We start from the raw sequence: 22,251 nt of genomic DNA on the forward strand, positions 1-22,251 counted from the left end.
AAGACTACAAAGAAGTCTAAGAAGGTCATTAGAAAGGTATCTAGGGAAGTTATCCTTAGTGAGTACCTAGAGCATCCAAGGAGCACCAATAGATTTTGGGTTCCTAGGAGCATTTTCTCTACCCCTTAGATGGGTAAGAGAGTGTCAACTCTAATTGGAAGGGTAGTTAACCCAACTTTGATGAAGTTGACACTCGAAGAGCATTTTCAAGGTTATTATTAACCTTTGAAAATGAAGTGGATGTTCATTTACTCTTTAAAAGAGTAAAATGTGCCAAACATTGAGGAATATACTTAATTTTAATTGACACAATTAAATTATGGGATAAAAAAATGCCAATTTGGATTTTGACATTTTCATGAGTAGATAAGGGGCAGTCTAGGACTATTTTTATGTTTATCTAAGGATTTAAGAACACTTAGATAGAAAAGCTAGGTATTCTGTTTAAGCTAAACTACCATACTTTGCTTGCCCATCATATGCCATGACATCATCTTTGCATTCATGCTTTATGATGAAAAATATAAAAATACCATGTCATGTCATACATACATCATATAGTTATAGGAAATTTTCTTTTGAAAATTATGTATTTTGATGTATGTCATAGCACATCATGCATTATTTTTAATCCCTTACAATTAAGGACAAATGATATTCATTAACAAGTAACATCCTTGGTGGATGTTCAAAATTCTTAAAATACCTAGATAGAAATGCATGATCCCTAGTTTAGGGCAAAATCAAACTTTACATCTCATAAAACTTATAAGGTGACTTGTATGTGTTTTAGTGCACATTAGATACAAGTGAGATGTTAGGACGTTAAACGAAACTCAAGATGTTGATTTAGTGCATCTAGTTGAGTTTTAGATTCATCAAAACATATAGTTATGTATTTTCCAATCATTGGGAAAGCTAATGTACAAGTAATGTGCATTGAACCCAAAGAATATGGTTGGATATTGGTTTTGAAATACATTTTAAAATGCTTATAGAAAACCTTGGTGAAGGCTATTTTTTGATAGTAATCATCATTGAAAAGTTAGGCACAGATTTGAAGAAAACACAAAAATTTTTACAAGTTTTCAAGTTTGTGTCAATCTTTGAAAATAGGAAGTATTTTCATAGAAAACTATTTTCTCTTGATAGTGTATACCCTAAGTAATGTTTACACGAATTTTCATGATTTTTAGAATTTTGAAGAATTTTTGGGGAGTTTCTGAAGTTCACTGAAATCAAGCTTCAGAAAATCAGGCATTCAATCGATCACCCGATCGATTGAAGTGCCTCAATCGATCGGGCGATCGATTGAGAGGGGTTTTCTCGCAAGTAGAAACTAACTGGATCAATCGTCCGATAGATCCACACCGTATGAATCGATCCATTGATCGATTGACACGGTGGTGTTGGCTGGGAAAGCCTGTTTTCAGCTGTTTAAATCCTTTTTCATCCATGTAACCATTCCTAACCACTCAAAACACATTTGTTTACATTTAGGGGGAGTTTTCATGATGAAAATAAGATTTGATTGGTTAAGGAAGACTAAGTAGAAGTTTAGGTTGAGGTTTGATTTCATTATTGAATTTTTGAACCTCAAAACTTCTAAATTTTGGGCTTCCTAAAGATTTAGGGATTCCAAGTCATTGTTGGTGCAATGACAGAAGTTACGTGTATGTCTTTAGGGGGAGTTACTCTTTAAGGACATGGAATTTATTTTCTGACACCATTGAAGGTGGTTAAACCTTCGTTTAGAAAGACAATTGCTCAAGGTTGAGCATTGAAAAATAATGGAGAGTGGATATCTTCATTGAGGGGTTATGGATACTCTAGGATGAGCATCATAACGTGGAGTACTGCTCCAGGGTGAGCAGTTAATATAGTGAAGGGTATGAGACCTTCATTGTTGGATTGGTTAACGCTCAAGGATGAGCGTTGAAGATAATGAAGGGTATGAGCCTTTCATTATGATGTTGTGAATAGAGAGTGAAGTTGTGAACAACGGTGAGTAACTGTTCAGGGGAGAGTTCTTTTTGATGTATGCCAATAGGGGGAGAATATAGGGTTTAAGTTAGGCCTTCATTACCTAAAGAGGGAGTTTGACCTCTAGGAATGGGGGAGAATGAAGGAAACCCTCATTCATGCCTTGGCATGAAGGAAGTTGAGGCTATGGGATTAGCCTAACTTAAAGGTATTGTTAAACATCAAAAAGGGGGAGATTGTTGGTGCAATATTCCCTAGGTCAAGGTTGACCTTATTGGATCGAGAAGCGCTAGAGGGGGGGGGGGTGAATAGCGCTCGTGGCTATTTTGCGTTTCGGAATCGACTTCGTAAAACTCGACGAGTAATAAGAGTAATAAAGCAGCAGAAATAAAAGGTACACAGTGCGAACATAGGTCATTTACTTGGTTCGGAGCCTGTGACGACTCCTACTCCAAGGCCCGCAGTCGTTGACCGCTTTCGGTGGGCAACAACTATAGAATCGATAAAGTTTACAAGTATAACAATTACAACACAAATTAAAATGATGATCTTATACCGACAACAAGAGATGAAGAAACGAAGCTCCGGGTCGTCGGGAGGTTGTCGCAGCACTTCGGGATCATGTCGTTAGTAGCTTTTCGCAGAAGGATCGCTTGGACGAAGATATTTTGAGTGCTGCCTCGAACCCCTCTTTTATATTGTGCTGGAGGCGCCTCCAAGCCTGTCCCAGGTGCCTCCAGGCCGTCGAGTCACACGGGTGGATCAGCACAGGCCTGGTCGCACCTTATCTGGTTTAAGGCGCCTCCAAGCCTCTTCAAGGCGCCTTCAAGCCTTGGTCCAAGGCGCCTCCAGCTTCATCCGAGGCACCTCCAGCTCCTTTGGACAGCTGGCTTTGGCTTGCACCCGAGGCGCCTCCAAGCTCTATGGAGGCGCCTCGAACACTGTTCATCCGAGAATAGACTCTAGTTTTGGCCCTGCAAAACAGGTTAGTCTACAAATACAAACACATCCTACAAAACCAAGTTAGCACGGATATTAATCATGATAATAGAATATTCTGACAGTCTTCGGACTGTCTGGGTCTGACTTCGGATTTCCGACCGGAAGTCCTAGGTTGACCTGACACCTACTATTCCCTCTGCGGCGAACGCGTCCTCACCTACTCCACTTAGGAGTTTTACCTGTTGCCAGTACGATCCTCCAGATCGACTGGACTTTTGCTTAGCGCTCGATGCTTCCGGACTTTCTGCTGGACTCTCGTTTCCCGGCTCGTCCAGTCTTCCACCTGGTTCACGACACCAGGACTTTTCACCTAAGGTTACCACCTCCTAGAACTTTTGCCTAAAGCCCTCGACCCACCAAGACTTTTCACATAGGGTTACCACCCCCTATGACCTAGGGTTACCACCCCCTACGATTTTCCACCTGCCTAACCGCAGCTAGGACTTTTGCCTAAGTACCACTTAGGACTTTCCTACAAGCTCCATGAACCTTGTTAGATAACAACATAACCTTAACTTTGAATTCCTTTTCCATTATCAAAACAACGGTTCAATCGTCGGATGCTTCCCGCATCAACAATCTCCCCCTTTTTGATTATGGCAACTGAAATTCAAAGTTAAGTAAAATAGATGCATAAATATTTTTCAAAGTTTAAGTTAAAAAAAATGCAAGCATAGTTAAGCTAAAACTAACTTAAACTTTGTAAGGCTTCCCCTTAATAAAGGCTCTCTTTATAAATTTTACTTTTGAATTTTCCTACTTTGAATTTTCCTACTCTCCCCCTTTGTCATTTATCAAAAATAAGCAAGTTTGAATAATTCTAACTTTTCAAACAGATTTTATAGTTAGAAAAATAGAGAATTAAATAAACGTTAGGCTTTAAAGAGGGATAAATATACTTAGATAACACTTAGCTTTTTTGAATTTAATTGTAAAATTCTTAGCTAAGTGAAATAAGGGTCTAAGGAGATATTTTTCTTTCAACTGAGTTTAAAAACGTTGACTTTGAAAGATAACGTTAGCCAATTTTTGAAACTTAGTTGACCTCTTTGAAGAATATGTTGTAAAATTTGAAAAACATATTGAAGCATACTTCAGGTAAGTTGAAATACTTTGAAAGTCTTAGCTAAATTTTGAAAATTTGTTAGAAAAATACTTAGTTAAATTTTCAAAATAAATTCGAAAGGTTTTGTTGGTAAATATTTTCTTAATTTTGAAAAAGCTTTTTGAACAATAATTGGAAAGAGAGAAAATTAAGAAAGGTTAAGGCCATTTAACAAAATATTTAACCGAATAAAGAATTCCAAGATACTTAAAAGAAAAGGAGGATTAATAAGCTTAAAATCTTAATGTCCAAGCATGAGCTGAGTTAAAGAGATTGCAAATTAATAAATTTCTTTTAGTAAGGTATCAGAGCCCTAATGTCTAAGCATGAAAAAAAATTTAAAATCAAGCACTTAAGTTCTTGGCCACATGTCTAACCATCTAGCTACTAGCTGATTGCCTAGAGGACAACAGCCTTCACTTGGTTAGTCAAGTTAAGTCAATAGATCCAGTTAGATTTGACTAGGGCTGGATGATTTAACTTGATTATTGTAAAGTTGGTTTTTAACGCCTAGACTCACTATGATGCACAGAGATAAGTATTCTGGAGTCCAGGCTGAACCCTATGCATCTCACACTGTTCTAAGTTTTGCAAACACAAACAAGTTATGCCTAGTGTACTTGTGAGATGCTCTGGCTGAAGGTAAGGGAACATGATTTTTAGGAGGAGGATCCTAGGCTAAGTCCTGATTAAAAAAACTAAGAAAACTGGGATTTTGAAAATATTATTTTTCCTTAGTTTTTAAAATAATTTCTGAAAAAATCATTTTTTAGAATAGATGTAAGAAATTTGAAAGTAAAGATGTATTCTACCCAACACATTCCTATTTGGTAGAATTAAGCAAATAAAACTGGTAAGCAGAAATAAGTAGAGTAACTGAGTTCTACTAAGCACTAGTACAACCAGACTAGAAAATGGAAGTGTCCGTGTAATATCCAAGGTACATGAAATGATAGTGTCAAAAAGCAGGATCTTCAGCTAGAGGGTCGTCAGCTGGAGGTGGTACAAGGGGCTGCTCGGGTGCAGGCTGTCTATGGTGACGTATCTCACCCCGGAGAGAAGCGAATCCTGCAGCTATCTCGGATCGTAGGGATCGGAGGAAGCGATGGCTATCTATAACAACCCGTCGCGTCTGAATGGACTGAATCTCGAGCTGAGTGAGTCTGTCCTCGACGGAAAGTGGTGCCAAAGTCGAAGGTCCGGCTGATGTGGAGGGCCCGACAGAGGTGGAAGGTAATGGATCTACGAAAAATTCCTCGTCTAAGAAGTCGGGCCACTCCTCTCCCTCGCCCGGTGCATCCTCGGCCTCTGGAGCAATAGGAGCAATGACTGGCTGTAGCCGACCCTTCCATGCTAGAATCCCCTCAGTGGTGACATCTATACTGGCTAACCGAAGACTACGCTGTCCTAACTCATCGTATAGTGTAAGGGGGATAAGTGTCCCTACGGCCGTGTCTATCCTAAGGGAGGAAAAGATCTGAGTCAAGATATAGCAGTAGGGCATGTGGATTACTCCTGATGTGACTGTACTAGATGCATGTATGATGTTGTGGAACATATGCAGTGCAATATCTATATCTAGACGCTGACTCAGGGCGTACAGAAAGAATGAGTGAGAGGATCGCATCTTCGTGACGTCCCGAGATGTGATCAGTAAAATGCATGCTGTCAGGACTCTGTACATAACGTAGTCCTGGACCCTAAGAAGAGTTGACCTGAACTCAGTCAGGCCAAATGGTCTCTCCTCCCCGAAAAAATGTATATAGATGGTGTCTAATGTGATATGGGAATAGGGATCACCGAATGGTAGATCCCTACCCGGGTAGCATAGGAATGTACATGTAGACTCCCTAAACTCTAAACTAGTACGAATCAGGGAGGGAGTAAACTGGAGGTCTGTTCCACTAACTCTGGTGGAATGTGTACTATCATCAACCTTCTCGAGGTTGTGATAGAATTGTGCACACAAATCTTGGTTTACTGTATTGTTGCAGTAAACTAATTTCCCTAACTGATAGTATTCTATCATCTGAACTGCGGGGTGATAGAACTGGGTAAAAAATGTTCTACCTACATACCTAGGTTTAATAGATTCAAATGTAAATCTAGCAAAGTCTACCCTATGCCGCTCTGAGGGGAATCTAGGATCCGTAGAAGGGGTCCTAGCTGGTGTAGGATTAGTATGTCAGCATTTTCTGATTTATGCAACATATAACTAAAGAAAATGCAGAAGAATGACATATAAGAACAATAGGATGGTTTAAGGTATACCTAGGAGGCATTGTAGGAGGATTGAAGGAGTTTGGATGGGTTGAAGGCGCCTTAGGTGTTGGATTTGCTTGGAGAAACACGGGAAACTCGTGGGAGTTTTTGGTTAAAAACGAACAGAATCGATTCTGTTCGTGTTAAAAATCTCGGGTTGAAGGCGCCTTAAATGTGTTTTAGGGTGCCTTATAAACGCTGTTGGAGGCGCCTCGGAGATGATCCGAGGCGCCTTAGGTTAAGTCGGCGGGACTTTTCTCGCCTCTATTTAGGGCGCCTCCCTTGTATGGGAGACGCCTCCGAGAGATGCCACGTGTATATATTTTTTTTCAAATAAATAATTAGGTAAAAATAGTTTTCGTTTTGAAAATAGTTAAGTAATTTTTCATTTTGAAAAATGTTAAAGTTAATTAAAGTTTTGAAAATATTACGTTCAAATTAATTTTTGAAAATATTAAGTTTAAATTTTAAAAAATATTAAGTTAATTAAAATTTTGAAAAGTGTTTAAGTTAATTAAATTTTGAAAGAATATTATTTAATTGAATTTTGAAAAAGTATTAAGTTAATTAAAGTTTTGAAAAGTGTTTAAGTTAATTAAATTTACAGATCATCAAGTTAATTTAAATTTAACAAAATGTTAATTCAATTTAGTATTAATTTAATTTAATTTTAACTTTAATTTAATTTAATTTTAACTTTAATTTAATTTTAACTTTATTTTATAATTTAATTTAAATTTAAATTTTGATTTAATTTAATTTTAATTTAATTTTGATTTATAATTTAATTTAATTTAGATTTAATTTAATTTAATTTTAATTTAATAATATCCTTAGTCATCTCACCCGATCTAAATTTTCAATCAAGGTATCCTATAATATTGTGAGATGAATTAGGTTCAATTTTAGGGTTTGGTTTAACTTTGTGTTAGATTCAGGTTTAGCTTTGGGTTCATCAAATATGCATTCTTTGGATAAACTTCTGGGCTATGGTGAGTCACCTGGACATCATTAAAGTAACCATGCCTTTGAGGTTTTCCAAGTAGTCCTACCCATTGAACTTAGTACAAAACCTTGATCTAACTGGTTAGGATCCATAAAGGGTAGGTTCGGTCAGTTCCACTTAGCCAAATGCACCAGGTCGAAGCCATATCTTCCTAGATATGCGATGACTAAGCTTCCCCAACGTACTATCATCCAATACTTTACCAGTACCATGAATCAAGTTAAACCTAGCCCTTTTTATTCTAACCTTAATTACCCTGCCGGGTAGTCTACTCTTGGTTACCCTTGTCGGGTAGATTAAGTTTTGGAGGTGCCAACTCTTTTGGAGTCTTCCCTTGAATTTTTAAGATTTTGTAAGAATTTAATTTGATTTAAATTTAGAATTAATCTGAAATTTTAGTTTGAATTTAATTTGATTTTTGATTTAATTATATTCTTTTTTATTAAGATAGTTTTTCTACTAGCTCCTCCTGGATCATAGCCTCGATATGGTCTATCGAGGTAATGTATTTGATCCTTGGGGATCCAATATTGACCAAGTACAGTTTGATTGATTAGGTTGGACTTGGGTACCCATGCTTGGACTGATTTACTATTTGGTTTGTTTACTAAGGATAGATAATATCTATATTTCTTTTTTGGTTTTATATCCTAGCCCAGTTTTATTGTAAACGGCTCTTTGTGTCCCAAGAATTAGGTCAACGTTCTTGGAGCCCAAAGAAAATCGTTCTAACATTTTCTCCAAATCCTTGACCTGAGTTTTCAGACTAGAATTTTCTTCCTCAAGTTTTTGGACTTGAGTTGAACTTCCAGTCTGAATTGGGTCAGACAAGGTTTTGGAGTTAGTCACTTCTTAAAGGATTGTTGCTTCCTTTAGAAGTGACTTGATCGTAATATTCGATTTTGCTAATTTGCGTAATAAATAATTAACTAAATTATTTAGTCGAAGAATACTTACAGCGGGGTCTGGCCCTTCGGAAACGGATAGGGATCCGTGGCTTCTTTTCGATTTTGCTTCCGACTCGCTTTTGCTCTCAGACACATTGATCTTGTCCCGGGCCATCAGTGCGAGGAGACTCGTCTGATCGAGTTCGTCGTCGGTATCTTCTGAGGACGGTTCGTCCCATGTCGCCTTCAGGGCCTTCTTCCTTCGCTTCTTTGCATCCTTCTGATTAGGGCAGTTGGCCTTGATGTGCCCCTTCTGGCTGCACCCGTAGCAGATCACCTCGAACTTGACTTTTGGACTGGGTTGAATCTCCTTGTACTGTACTGACTTCTTTAGGTCTCTCTTGTTGAAGCCCTTCTTCTTCTTGTAGAGCTTTTTCACGAGGTTCACGAGCTCGATTGTCAGTTCGTCGTCTTCATCGCCTGAGTCGGGTTCTTCTTCCGACTCTGGTTCAGTTCTTCGTCGTGATCTTGGTTCGCGAGTTCTACTGGTACCTGCAAGTAAAGCAACACCTTTCTCAATTGGCTGTGCATTAGTCTGCTCATGTAGTTCAAACTCAGAAAATAATTCATCTAATTTTATACAAGATAAATCCTTGGAGACTTTGTAAGCAACTACCATTGATGCCCACAATGTACTCCTTGGAAAAACATTGAGAGCATACCTTATGATATCCCTATTTTCGACCTTTTGCCCAATTCCGTGGAGGGAGTTGAGGATGTCTTGAATGCATGCGTGGAGTGAACTTGCCGTCTCACCTTCCTGCATCTTTAGATTATATAGTTTATTAAGTAATAAATCACGTTTACTTACTTTGGTATCTGAGGTGCCCTCGTGCAGTTCTATCAGTTTATCCCACAACTCCTTTGCGGTTGAAAACGGACCAACTCTGTTGAGCTCCTCTTTGGTCAGGCCAAATTGGAGGGTGCAGGTCGCTCTGGCATCGACTTCCACCTTCTTGATTAGGGTGAGTTCCCAGTTTTCGTAGGGTGTAGGCTTGCCGTCTTTGTCGGTTGGTAGTTGCAATCCAGTCTTGACGATCATCCACGCCTCGAACTGGATTTTGAGGAAAGTTTCCATTCATCCCTTCCAGTAACCGAAATCTTCTCCGGTGAAGAGCGGGGGACGAACGGTGCTGAAACCCTCTTGTTGGGCCATTGATAGTATGCAAAATAAAAAAAATAGAAGAGATGTCCCAAGACTAGGTCTTGGATTAGCAGTGCAGAAAATAAACTTAAGATCACGAGCTCGAGTGGTGTTGCACCAAATCAACGCGACCCCGCTCTGATACCAATTGTTGGATCGAGAAGCGCTAGAGGGGGGGGGGGTGAATAGCGCTCGTGGCTATTTCACGTTTCAGAATCGACTTCGTAAAACTCAACGAGTAATAAGAGTAATAAAGCAACGGAAATAAAAGGCACACAATGCGAACACAGGTCGTTTACTTGGTTCGGAGCCTGTGACGACTCCTACTCCAAGGCCCGCGGTCGTTGACCGCTTTCGGTGGGCAACAACTATAGAATCGATAAAGTTTACAAGTATAATAATTACAGCTTAAATTAAAATGATGATCTTATACCGACAACAAGAGATGAAGAAACGAAGCTCCGGGTTGTCGGGAGGTTGTCGCAGCATTTCGGGATCGTGTCGTTAGTAGCTTTTCGCAGAAGGATCGCTTGGACGAAGATATTTTGAGAGCTGCCTCGAACCCCTCTTTTATACTGTGCTGGAGGCGCCTCCAAGCCTATCCCAGGCGCCTCCAGGCCACCGAGTCGCACGGGTGGATCAACATAGGCCTGGTCGCACCTTATCTGGTTTAAGGCGCCTTCAAGCCTTGGTCCAAGGCGCCTCCAGCTTCATCCGAGGCGCCTCCAACTCCTCTGGACAGCTGGCTTCGGCTTGCACCCGAGGCACCTCCAAGCTCCATGGAGGCGCCTCGAACACTATTCATCCGAGGCTAAACTCTAGTTTTTGGCCCTCAAAACATGTTAGTCTACAAATACAAACACATCCTACAAAACCAAGTTAGCACAGATATTAATCATAATAATAGAATATTCTGATAATCGTCGGACTGTCCGGGTCTGACTTCGGATTTTCGACCGGAAGTCCTAGGTCAACCTGACGCCTACTGTTCCCTCTGTGGGGAACTCATCCTCACCTACTCCACTCAGGAGTTTTACCTGTTGCCAGTATGATCCTCCAGATCGACTGAATTTTTGCTCGACGCTCGATGCTTCCGGACTTTCTGCTGGACTCCCTCTTCTCCGCTTGTCCAGTCTTCCATCTGGTTCGCGACACCAGGACTTTCCACCTAGGGTTACCACCCCGTAGGACTTTTGCCTGAAGCCCTTGACCCACCAAGACTTTTCGCATAGGGTTACCACCCCCTATGACATAGTGTTACCACCCCCTAGGATTTTTCACCTGCCTAACCGCAGCTAGGACTTTTGCCTAAGTACCACTTAGGACTTTCCTGCAAGCTCCATGAACCTTGTTAGATTACAACATAACCTTAACTTTGAATTCCTTTACCATTATCAAAACAACGGTTCGATCGTCGAATGCTTCCCGCACCAACAGACCTAAGTGACTAAGCTTGAGATGACTCAAGCTTAAGTCTTGATATTTGGGTTTTGATGTTTGACAATATATGAAGACTGATAATACATGGAGATTGCAGGTGCAATCGTTCATTTGGGGAGATTGTTGGTACAATTCTCCTCTGGTCAAGGTTGGATAGTTAGATGTGAAGAAGAGTCAAGTAGGTCAAAACTGACTGGATACTTGACTAAGAAGACCTGGTGAGTGAAGTCAGACAGTTAGAAAATCTTGGTAAGTGAAGATAAGTGAAAGACCTAGTGAGTGAAGTTAGGCAGAGGAGAAGTCCTGGTGAGTGAAGCCAAGCAGTTGAGAAATCCTAGTGAGTGAAACCAGGTGAAAGACCTAGTGAGTGAAGCTAGACAGTATAAAAACCCTAGTAAGTGAAGCTAGGTGAAAGTCCTGGTGAGTAAAGCCGGACAGAGCGAGTGAAGTTAGGCAGAAGGGAAGTCCTGGTGAGTGAAGCCAGGCACGTGGAAATCCAGGTGGGTCAAGGTTGACCGGACACCTGGTATTGAGAAGTCCAAGTAGGTCAAAGGGTTGACTGGATACTTGGCTCGAGGAGAAAAGTTCAAGTGGGTCAAAGGGATTGACCGGACACTTGTTGAGGAAGTCCTAGCAGGCCGAAGGTGACTGAATGCTAGGCATGATGTCCCAACAGGTCATGGTTGACCAGATGTTGGGTTTTAGGGGCTTGAGACTTTAGTAGGGCAAATCAAGTTGGATCAATCGATCAACCGATCGATTGACTCATGCCCAATCGATTGGGTGAGGTGCCGCAACAAAAACATCTCCCAATCGATCGGTGGATTGATTGGGGAGAATCAGCGCGAGCACAGAAAGCCTCCCAATCGATCACCTGATCGATTGGGAGCCTCCAATAGATCGGGAGATCGATTGGAGCACTGGAAATCGCGCGAGAACCCTGAATCGATCGAGCAATCGATTCAGGCGATTTCTAGAGAGCATATAGGTGCTCTGGATAGATCGACCGATCGATCCAATGCCTCTCCAATCGATTGGGAGCAATCCAATCGATTGGGTTCCGACCGTTGGCGCTAGATAAAGTCATTGCGAGCATTTTCTTCAGCAAACCTTCACCCGATTCATCTTAGACACACAGTGATCTCTCCACAGAGCTCACCGCCAAATCTTGAAGCTTCTTAGAGCAAGGTGTTCTAGCATTTCCAAGGTCAAGAGGCATTCCAAACAAGAAGGGGAAGCTAGCTAGAGTTTACTGTGTAAAATCTTGTAAGGTTTACTTGTATTTTGCTTCTTCTTTTCTTCTTGTTGTTGTGTGAGTTTGAACGAGGTTTCTCCACCTCCGGCTGTGACCGAGAAGGAGTGTTTTATTAGTGGAGAGTACGTGTCGTGTGTGGATCCTTAGATTAGTCATCTTTTCTTGAGGTGGATACCAAGTAAATCCTTGTGTTAGCGTTGTAATTGTGTTTCTTGTATTTTCTGCTGCATATCATCACCAAGAAACAAGCGACGACAAGACGATGAGCGCACAACGAGCTATTCACCCCCCCCCCCCCTCTAGCACATTTCGACCCTAACAGATCCTTCTCGATCTCTTGTAGAGGAGTCAAATCTCATCTTGACCCAACTCATTTGGGTTGCCGATAATTCCATATTCCAGGATGCATGAAAGTTGCTCCGGTCGCCAATATACTTCGGTCTCATGTACCCCATATAGTCGCTTAGACCCTCCAAAATCTCTTCGTCGAGAGTTAACACCAACTAATCACCCCCAGACACCATCCGATTGCCTAAAACTATTGAGCATGCTTTCTTGCTGTGGTTACATTTAATGAGTATGATATAGAATGTAAAGTTACTCTCACTTGACTAGATTAACCCATCTAGTTCAGTTTTGTAAAGCAATCAACTTCTAGTTGATTCCACACACTTGGACTTGTGCCAAGCAATCAGCCTCTAGCTGCACATAGTTAGGATTTTTGCCAAGCAATAAGTCTTCAGTTGATTCCATACACTTAGTCTTGAGTCACCTAGCCTCCAACTAGGAATTTTGTCTGTCAAGCCTTAATCACTTGTACTTGATTCACCTAACAATCAGCTAAGAATTTTTCTTTCTGCTAAGCCTTACTCACTTATACTTGATTCACCTAAATTACAGATAGGAATTTATCCGCCAAGCCTTAATACTTGAACTTGATTCACCTAGCCTCTAACTAGAAATTTGTCTGCTTGGTCCCAACCAATATTTAGCTTACCTAAATCTACTAGGACTTGATTATTGAATGGTTCATAACCAGGACTTTAACATCTATCAAGTATCTTGTACCTGCAAACTTGATACAACTGGTTAGATCACAACTAACCTAACTTTAATAATAGCCATATATCAAAATCCTAGGTTACATGTTATGCACCTTTCACCAACACTAACGACATGCTTTACGGTAATGTCCATAAGACTTTGGTCATTTACAAGAGTTTGATGACCCCCAAGGGTGATTTAGAGGACGAGTGGTTGAGAACCAATATTTTTCACACTACTTGCATGATCACGGATAAATTCCTCAAGATGATGATCAACAACGACTGTTGTGAGAATATAGTATCCGAGGAGGCTGTCCAAAAATTACAGTTGAAGATAAATCATCATCCTAAGCTATATAAGCTATCGTGACTGAATAAATATTGTGAGATAACAGTAAACAGGTGATGCCTCATGTATTTTTCAATTAGTAGCAAATATTTTGATAATACTTGGTGTGATGTGGTGACCATGAATGCATATTATATACTGTTGGGGCGACCTTAGCGGTATGAAAACAGTGTTATCCATGATAGATAGAAGAATAATTATACTCTCCATATCAAGAGAAAGAAGATTGTATTTGCACCACGACGGGAAGGAACCACTCTAATACCAAAAGTTAAATTTACTAATCTGCTTAATATATATAGGTTTCTAGATGAGGATGATGAAAATAGTAATAATTTGGAGGAGAATGAAGTTCATCAAAACTCTTATCCTGACACAGATTATGATAGACATGAGATGGATGATAGTAAATTTCATGACAAGATTGTCAAAAGTTCGCATATCTAAAGCTAGAAGATATATTGTCTGACAAGGACATGCAATATGGAATAGAGGAAGAAAATTTTAAAGATAAACCTAAAGAAAAAACAATTAGCCCCCACTAATTTTGGATGTTCCTTTGCAATTTCTACTTGCACAACATGTTAGGATGAATGTCAATAAAGTGTCTTACATCATGGCCATTGAACCAAAGCCTTTTGATCCTAAGACATATGTTAAAGAAGATGTTTTTGTAAGCAACAGATTCGCTTGTTGGACAATATTGTGCACTGAAGAATGATGAAGAATTGTGATAGCACAGTCTCTTATGAAAGTAATTCAATTCTTTTGATGATGAACTTTTGTATATATGAATCTCACTTATTGCAACAAAATCAGTTAGCAACATCACCTAATATCACTCCCTTCACTCTTATTGAGTTTATGCTAGATGATTTAACTCATGGGTTATCTTATAACACTATTCAAAATTCGAGTATAAGTTTTTTTTTCAATCCAAGATGACTGATGTAGGATCAAACTAAGAATACCTCCCAAACTTCAAAAGGGTCATAAATTTTGATTCGGGTATTAGAACAAGGTATTATTTGGCTTGAAACGAGGTACTAGTGGAACCCATATAACCCTTAAATTTTGGATCCAAAAAATAACATTTAATACCTTTTTGAAGGCCCCAAACATTGATTTTACTATTTTTGATAATTTCTATTTTGTTAATACTTAGGATCTTTTTGATAGTTTTATCTATTATGAGTCATGGTTGTCTATATAAGTGTTTATTTAGCTGTATGAGGGATTATCCTTAGTTATTAAATAACTTTTTTGAAAAAAATCTTGAGTATGACAATTTCTCTTCTTATTTTCTCCTAAAATCCTTCTTCTCGTTAGCCCACAGAATAATCTATTTGTGTAGGTTGCACTGATAATCAGGTTTTGATGCATGATAAATAGGATAAAGTTAGATGTGTTGTTGTCTAACCTTTCTACCAAGTGTGTAGAACTTGATGGGTCTAGTGGATCGGAACACCAGGATAAAGTTTAGCTAGGTTGATAGTTGCGATGAAGTCTAGATTAGTTGAGATATGGCAGAAGGAAGTCCTGCTAGGTTGATAACTGGCATGAAGTCCAGATCGGTTGAGATCTGGCAGGATGAAGTTCAGATTGGTTAAAATCTAGTAGAAAGTATTGGTGGGTCAAGGGACCTAAAGTCTGTAATTAGTAAGTGGAGGTAAGTAATTGAAGGAGAAATCCAATGAGGATGTGTTTCCAGTTGAGGGAATAGTAGGTGTCAGTCTAACTGAGATCTATTTGGAAAACCTAAGTTGAGACCTTGACTAGATCCTGGTCTTGAGAAGATAGGATCTAATTAATATTACTACCTTATTGTGCTAACTTCATTTTGTAAGATAAACATATGATAGTTGCCTAAACTAACACTTTTTTGTAAGAAATAGAAGAGTGAAAAAGGATTGTCCTAGCTCTCGGAAGGAGTCTGGATGCCCAAAGTTGGTACGAGTGCCTGGACCAGCTTCGTCCGGAGGGTGCCTGGCCAGGCACCCGGGTGGTTTGGGTGCCCGGAGTTGGTCCAGGTACTTGGACCAGAAAAGTTCATTTAGAAGCTAAGTTGGAGTGTGACGACTAGCTGACCCACGTCAACGGTTCAGGGGCTCGGAGGGGGTCTTGGCACCCGGAGGTGGATAAATTTTGGGGATGAAGTTTCGATGAGAACTCACCATGTCAGCATGATCCAGGCGCTTAGGAGGGGCTTTAGGCGGCCAAACGGGGCTAGAAAAGGAGACTTCAACTAATAGTTTCAGAATAACATCTGCTACAACTTTTGTTCTTGCGCATTGCTCCAAAAAATCTCCCACAGCGCTTTAATGCTCTTCCGACAACCTACGATCAAGGAATTCGATTCACACTATCTTATTGTTGGTAATCTTTCTTTGTACAATTCGTGTACTCAAATTTTGTAACTCACTTTTGAACTTATAATGATTTCCCAACGAAAGTACTCAACGAGTGTGGACCTTGGAGTAAGAGTTATCGAGGACTCCGAACCAAGTAAAAAAATTACTTGTATTAGCACTTGTTCTTTCTTTTTCTCACTTCTATTTCTTAGTTTTATTTCTGCTGCAAACTTGACATTCTTTAAAAGAAAAGAAAATTTTCAAAATCATGTGATTCACCCCAATTCACATGTTCATGATCCAACGAGTGGTATCATAACCAAGTTGGCTTTGAATTTGTGCAACCACCAATCAGGTAGGAGGTGACTTTCAAACTTTCTTTTAATTTCTCTTTTCAGTTTTGAGCTTTTCGATATAGTCTAAATTGGTGAAATTACCTCTTTGGACAAATCTTCTCGTCTCTTTCTGAATTATCTTGAATTGGTGCAACACCAATCAAGTCTGTCTTTTCTCCCACACTATTTACCCTAAAACCAAGTCTTGGCAACATTTTCAAGTTTCTCTTTTAGAAATTAATGGCCTAAAATGAGGGATACAACACCGTTCATCTCCTCTCTTAAATGGGGATGACTTCTCATATTGAAAGAAGTAGATGGACGTGTACCTTAAGATAGACTTTGACCAATGGTTCAACATCTACAAAGGATACAAGCCTCCGATTGACAACAACATCAGAATTTCAATGGACCTAGAAAACTGGAATCTGGAGATAAAAAAGAAGGCATAAACTGACTTCAAGGTGTTGAACATGATCCAGTGTGACTCACGAAGGAGGAATTGAACTGTGTCGGGCCGCACAAAAATGCGAAGGAACTTTGGGATAAACTCATCTAGTTACACGAGGGCACGATCGATTCAAAGGTAACCAAGAGAGACTTACTTTTGAACAATTTATTTAATATTAAAATGTAGGATGGTAAGACCACAACTCATCTCCATGCCTGAATAAAGAGTATCCTAAATGGGCTCCACTTAATTGGCCACTAGTTAGAAAACCTGGATATAATCAGGTACACCTTAAATTCCTTTCCTCGAAATGAATTGTGGACATTTATAGTAGATCCCTACAAGGTTTTAAAGAATTTATCTAAATTAAAATTAGACGAACTCTTTTGTGAACTTGAACTCCATGAGCAAACTAACTCCAAAAGGTTCGAGAAAGATATTGCACTTCTTGTAGGTTCCTCAAAAGGAGTCAGGAACAAGAAAAAGCTGGAGGCAGAATCTGAATATGACTCAAAAGCGACGAAAAAGAACAACTAGTGAATATGGTCAGAAAAATATTCACTAGAAGGAAGAACAACTTCACAAAGAAAGACTTATAAAAGGTGATCAAATCAACATCCAACAAAGCAAAGACGAAGATGACATGCTTCGGATGCAACAAGAAGGGTCATTTCAAGCATGAATGTCCAAAAATGAAATAGGAACAATCCAAGACAACCAGAAGAAAGAAGACACTAAAAATGACTTGGGGCGAGTCATCTTTGAAAGAATCGAACAACGACGAATAAAAACATCACAACTACCTCACGTTGATGACAACCAGACCTGAATCACAAAGCGACTTAGATCATGATGACAAGCATGGACATGAATCAAGCCATGAGTCAGCACTCATTTATGAAAGTTTGAACGATGTATCATCTATTTTAATTGTAAAATTATTTAAAACTATTGCTTATCTTAATAAACAATTAATTAAATCTAAAAAATAAAATAACACACTCTTTAAGGAAAATCAACACCTTAAGGAACAACTTAATTCCTAAATAGAAAACACTAACCCAACTCAAGTTGAAAGACTTGAGGAAGAAAATTCTAAATTGAAAACTGCAGTAACCAATCTAAAAGAATTGTTAGAAAAATTCACAACTAGATCCAAGTAACTAGATATAATACTTGGATCTCAACGAGCTGTATATAATAAATCCAGACTTGGATACAAGTCCAACTCAACAAACAAAATATTTATATCACTTATCAGTCAAAACAAGAAACTAACTAAAGTCTGGGTTCCAAAAGCTTGTATAACCAAGCAAGTAGGACTCAATCAGTACTATATACCTAAACATAAAATATACTACCTAAAACTAAATCAAAATGAACCAACTAACTCAACGTTAATCTCAAAAATAAAACCTTCTAAACTAAATACCAACCTAAAAAAATAAAATTAAATTAAAACTAAGCTTAAATCAAATAAATATGAAATTAATCTAAACACCAACTATAATCAAGTTTATTATAACTATAAAGAAAATCAACACGAACCAAACCTAAACCCAAAATTCAATAATTTAGGAGAGATTTTAAATTAGTTGGCACCTTTAAAATAATAATTTACCTGGCTGGGTAATTAGGGCTAGGTTAAATAAGGATAAAAGTTTAACTTGACAAATAGTACTAGAGAAGTTTTGAATTATAGTAAGTTAGGAAAGCTCTATCTATGCATGTTTAGGAAGATATGACTTCAACCTAGTGCATTTGGCTTAGTGGAACTAACCAAAGCTATCCCTTACTAATCCTAACTAGTTAGACCAAAGTTTTAAAACTTAAAATTAAAATCAAATTTAAACTTAACTTAAAAATTAACTTTAAACTTAAAATTAAAATCAAATTTAAACTTAACTTGAATCTCAATTAAATAATTTGAATTCAAACATAAACCTATTAAATACACTTACTTTGAACTTAACTTTACCTTAATGTCATAAAACTGGGAATGATAGATTAGTACTCTTGTTATCAAATAAATTTTCAAGTGATTTGTAAATTCTAGGAAAATCATTTACTTATGTTTTCTAAAAAAATTTCATTTCTCTAGTATTGTAAAATTATTTTGGCTTTAGTCTAGATTAAGCTCATAGAAAGCATGATCCTATAGATTTAGGGAATGAGCATCTCACAAACACACTAAGTCTACTTTAATTATGTATTCAAAAACATAGAATAACATGAGATGTGTAGGCCTTTTGCTTAGACTTCAGATGCTTATATCAGTACATCAAAATAAGTCTGAGCTATAAATACAATAAATATATTGATCAAGTTAAGTAGTCCCTTTTCAATAAATTTCTAACTAGATATTAATACTTAACTTAACTAATCAAGTGAACACTGTTATCTTTTGATAGTTAGTTAATAACTAACAGTTAGATATTTAAGGATAATTTTTAGATAAATATTATTTTTTAAAGTAATATCAAGTTCAAGGGAGAATATTTAAAAAAACTACATTCAAATTTTTTTTCTTCTTTTTACTATTGTTTGCAAACTAGCTATTTAAACAAAAGAATTTTGAAACTTACTTAAAGTTTTTTTTGAAAAATGTTTTGAATCGATATTTCAAAATTAGATTTTTTTCTCTCAAAAATTACAATGAAAAACTTCCTAAAAATACTTTGAAAAATATTTTGAGAGATGTTTTCGAAAACATTTTGAAAAATTTTATAAAATTCTTGTAAAATTTATCTTTGCAAAATATTTTTCTCTTGAAAATTTCAATTTTTAAATATTGGAAGACCATTTGCAAAATTCCTTCAAAAATTTTCCTAATCACTTTGAAAGTTTCTTTGAAAATATGTAAAGTGTCTTGCAAATTATTATTTTAACAAACCTGTTCTAAAAAGTCTTTTTTTTGAAAAAAATGCCTTTTGAAAATAGTTTACAAAATTTAGCGTTTTGTAAAATTTAAATTTCAAAATTTTGAAAATCTTTTGTAAATTTTGAGAAGTTGCTTTCAAATTAATTTATTTTTTTCCATTTACTCCTTATAATAAACCTGAGTTTTTCTTAACAAAAACTTTACCTTTGTAAACTTTATATACTTAAAAATATTACTTGCAATGGTTGTTTTCAAAATACTTGTTTTCAACTTTTTTGAACAATTTGAAATTTGTGCTTAATGAGTTATATCAATTTTTTATGTATGCCAAAGGGGGAGGATGGTGTGTTAGATTAGAAAAATCTAACTCACTTAATTTTTACATTACATGTTTAATGCTTATTTGCATGTTTTTTTTCTAACTTTAACCTAGGTTGTCATTACATCAAAAAAAGGAAAATTGTTGGTGTACGTTACACTAACAATCAGGTTTTGATGTATGATAAATAGGTTAAAGTTAGATGTGTTATTTGTCTAACCTTTTTACCAAGTGTGCATGACTTGTTGGGTCTAGAGACCGGAACATCAAGCTGAAGTCTAGCTAGGTTGATAATAAGCGTGAAGTCCAGATTGATCAAGATTTGGCAGAATGAAGTCCAGCTAGGTTGATGATGGCACAAAGTCTAGATCGGTTGAGATCTGGCAAGAGGAAGTTTAGATTGGTTGAAATTTGGTAGGAAGTCCTGGTGGATTAAGGGACCTAAAGTCTACAATTGGTAAGTGGAGGTAGGCAACTGGAGGTGAGATCCAGTGAGGACACATTCCCGGTTGAAAGAACAGTAGGTGTCAGTTCAGCTTAGGTCCATTTGAAAATTTTAAACTGAGACCTTGATTATATCCTGGTCTTAATACTACTACTTTGTTGTGCTAACTTTTTTTTATAGGATAAACATATTATAGCTTCTTGAACTAACCCCTTTTTATAGAAAATAGAAGGCTGAAAAAAGGTTGTCCGGGCGCCCGGACTCTCGGCACTTGGAGTTGGTCCAAACACCTGAAGTTGGTCTGGGCATCTAGAGTTGGTCCGAGTGCCAAGACTAGCATCACCTAGAGGGTGCCTGGCCAGGCACTCGGGCAGTTCAAGCACTCGGAATTGGTCGAAGTGCCCAGAGTAGAAAATTTTATCTAGAAGCTGAGTTGGATCGCGATGACTGACTTGCTCACAGCAACAGTTCAGGCATTCGGAGGGGGTCTAGGTTCTTGGAGGTGGATAAATTTTGGGGATGAAGTTTCGATGAGAGTTCACTACATTAGCATGATCCAAGAGCTCGGGAGGGGCTTTAGGCACCTGGAAGTCTTGAAGACCTCGATCAACAGCTTCAGAATAACATCTGCTACGACTTTCATTCCTGCGTGCTGCTTCAAAGAAGTTCCTACAATGCTGTAACGCTTCTTCGACAACCTATGATCAAGGAATTAGATTCATACTATCTTGTTGTCGGTAATTTTTCTCTTTACAATTCGTGTACTCAAATTTTGTAATTCACTTTCGAACCAATAGTGATTGGCCAACTAAAGCACTCAACGAGTGTAGACCTTAGAGTAGGAGTCGTCGAAAGTTCCGAACCAAGTAAAAAATTACTTGTGTTAGCGCTTGTTCTTTCTTTTTCTTACTTCCATTTCTTAGTTTTATTTCCATTGCAAACTTGGCATTCATAAAAGAAAATAAAGTTTTCAAAATCACGTGATTCACCTCCTCCTCCTCCCCCTCCCCCTCCTCCCCCTCCCCCTCACTTGTTCATGATCCAACATAATCGCTATCCCGCCCAATAATATCACCACTCTTCCCCTCTATATAATCATCTTTCCAAGACCAGGATCTAATCATAGTCTCAATTTAGATTTCCAAAATAGACCTAAACTGAACCAACACCTATAGTCCCACTAGGACTCGTCCTCACTGAATTACTCTCCTCTAGCGACTTATCTCACTTAACATTTACATTCTCTTACTTACCTCTTAACCCATTAGGTCTTCCCATCAATTGTTAGGTCCGTAGATCCAACTGGATTTCAACCAGCTATCAGGTTCGGCAAACCCAGCTGAACTTTTAGCCAAATATCGGGTCACTCCTTGATCTATCTGGACTTTCCACTAGCTATCAGATTCAACAGACCTAGCTGGATTTCAGTCTGGTGTCAGGTCCTCTAGACCCATTAAGTCCTATATACTTGGTAACAAGGTTAGGTAACACACCATATAACTTTAATTTATTTATCATTCATCAAAATCTAAGTTTGATCGTTGGTACTAACTGCACCAACAGACAGGTGGCGCCACCCCTAGGTAATTGTCGAAGTTGTGCCCTTCTGTCCACTTCGGCATTACAATAGCTAGGAGGGATGAGCACGACCATAGTGAGTCAACATGGGCACGTACTTGTCCAAGCTTGAGATCCACCGCTAGGCAGGATGCATCTGCTATGCGTAAATAAGGGGTGGAGGACTCGACATTGATGGGGTTGACAGCAATGAGAAAAAGAGCGGAATAGGGGAAATTGATTTTGGCTTTGGGCCCATAGAACTGAGTCACGGTGGCATCGTATGCATGCACCACCTCCTTGGCGGTGTCAAAGGTGCCGAGCCAATTATGACTCTTCTTCATCGGATCTTGGATCTTCACTGCGTATCGTC

At 38.3% G+C, this 22,251-nt stretch overlaps 1 protein-coding gene across 1 annotated transcript in view; it reads right to left on the reverse strand.

Annotated features, from left to right (window-relative positions):
- LOC122036885 (kinesin-like protein KIN-7K, chloroplastic) overlaps positions 1-22,222 on the reverse strand; it is a 66,753-nt gene extending 44,531 nt beyond the window's left edge. Inside the window, exon 1 of the mRNA XM_042596353.1 lies at positions 21,998-22,222. Coding sequence (XP_042452287.1) covers positions 21,998-22,222 — 225 coding nt within the window. The remainder of the gene's footprint in view (positions 1-21,997) is intronic.
- Positions 22,223-22,251: the final 29 nt, after the last annotated feature.

The sequence above is a fragment of the Zingiber officinale genome, chromosome 1B (assembly GCF_018446385.1).
Source record: "Zingiber officinale cultivar Zhangliang chromosome 1B, Zo_v1.1, whole genome shotgun sequence".
Taxonomy (NCBI): domain Eukaryota; kingdom Viridiplantae; phylum Streptophyta; class Magnoliopsida; order Zingiberales; family Zingiberaceae; genus Zingiber; species Zingiber officinale.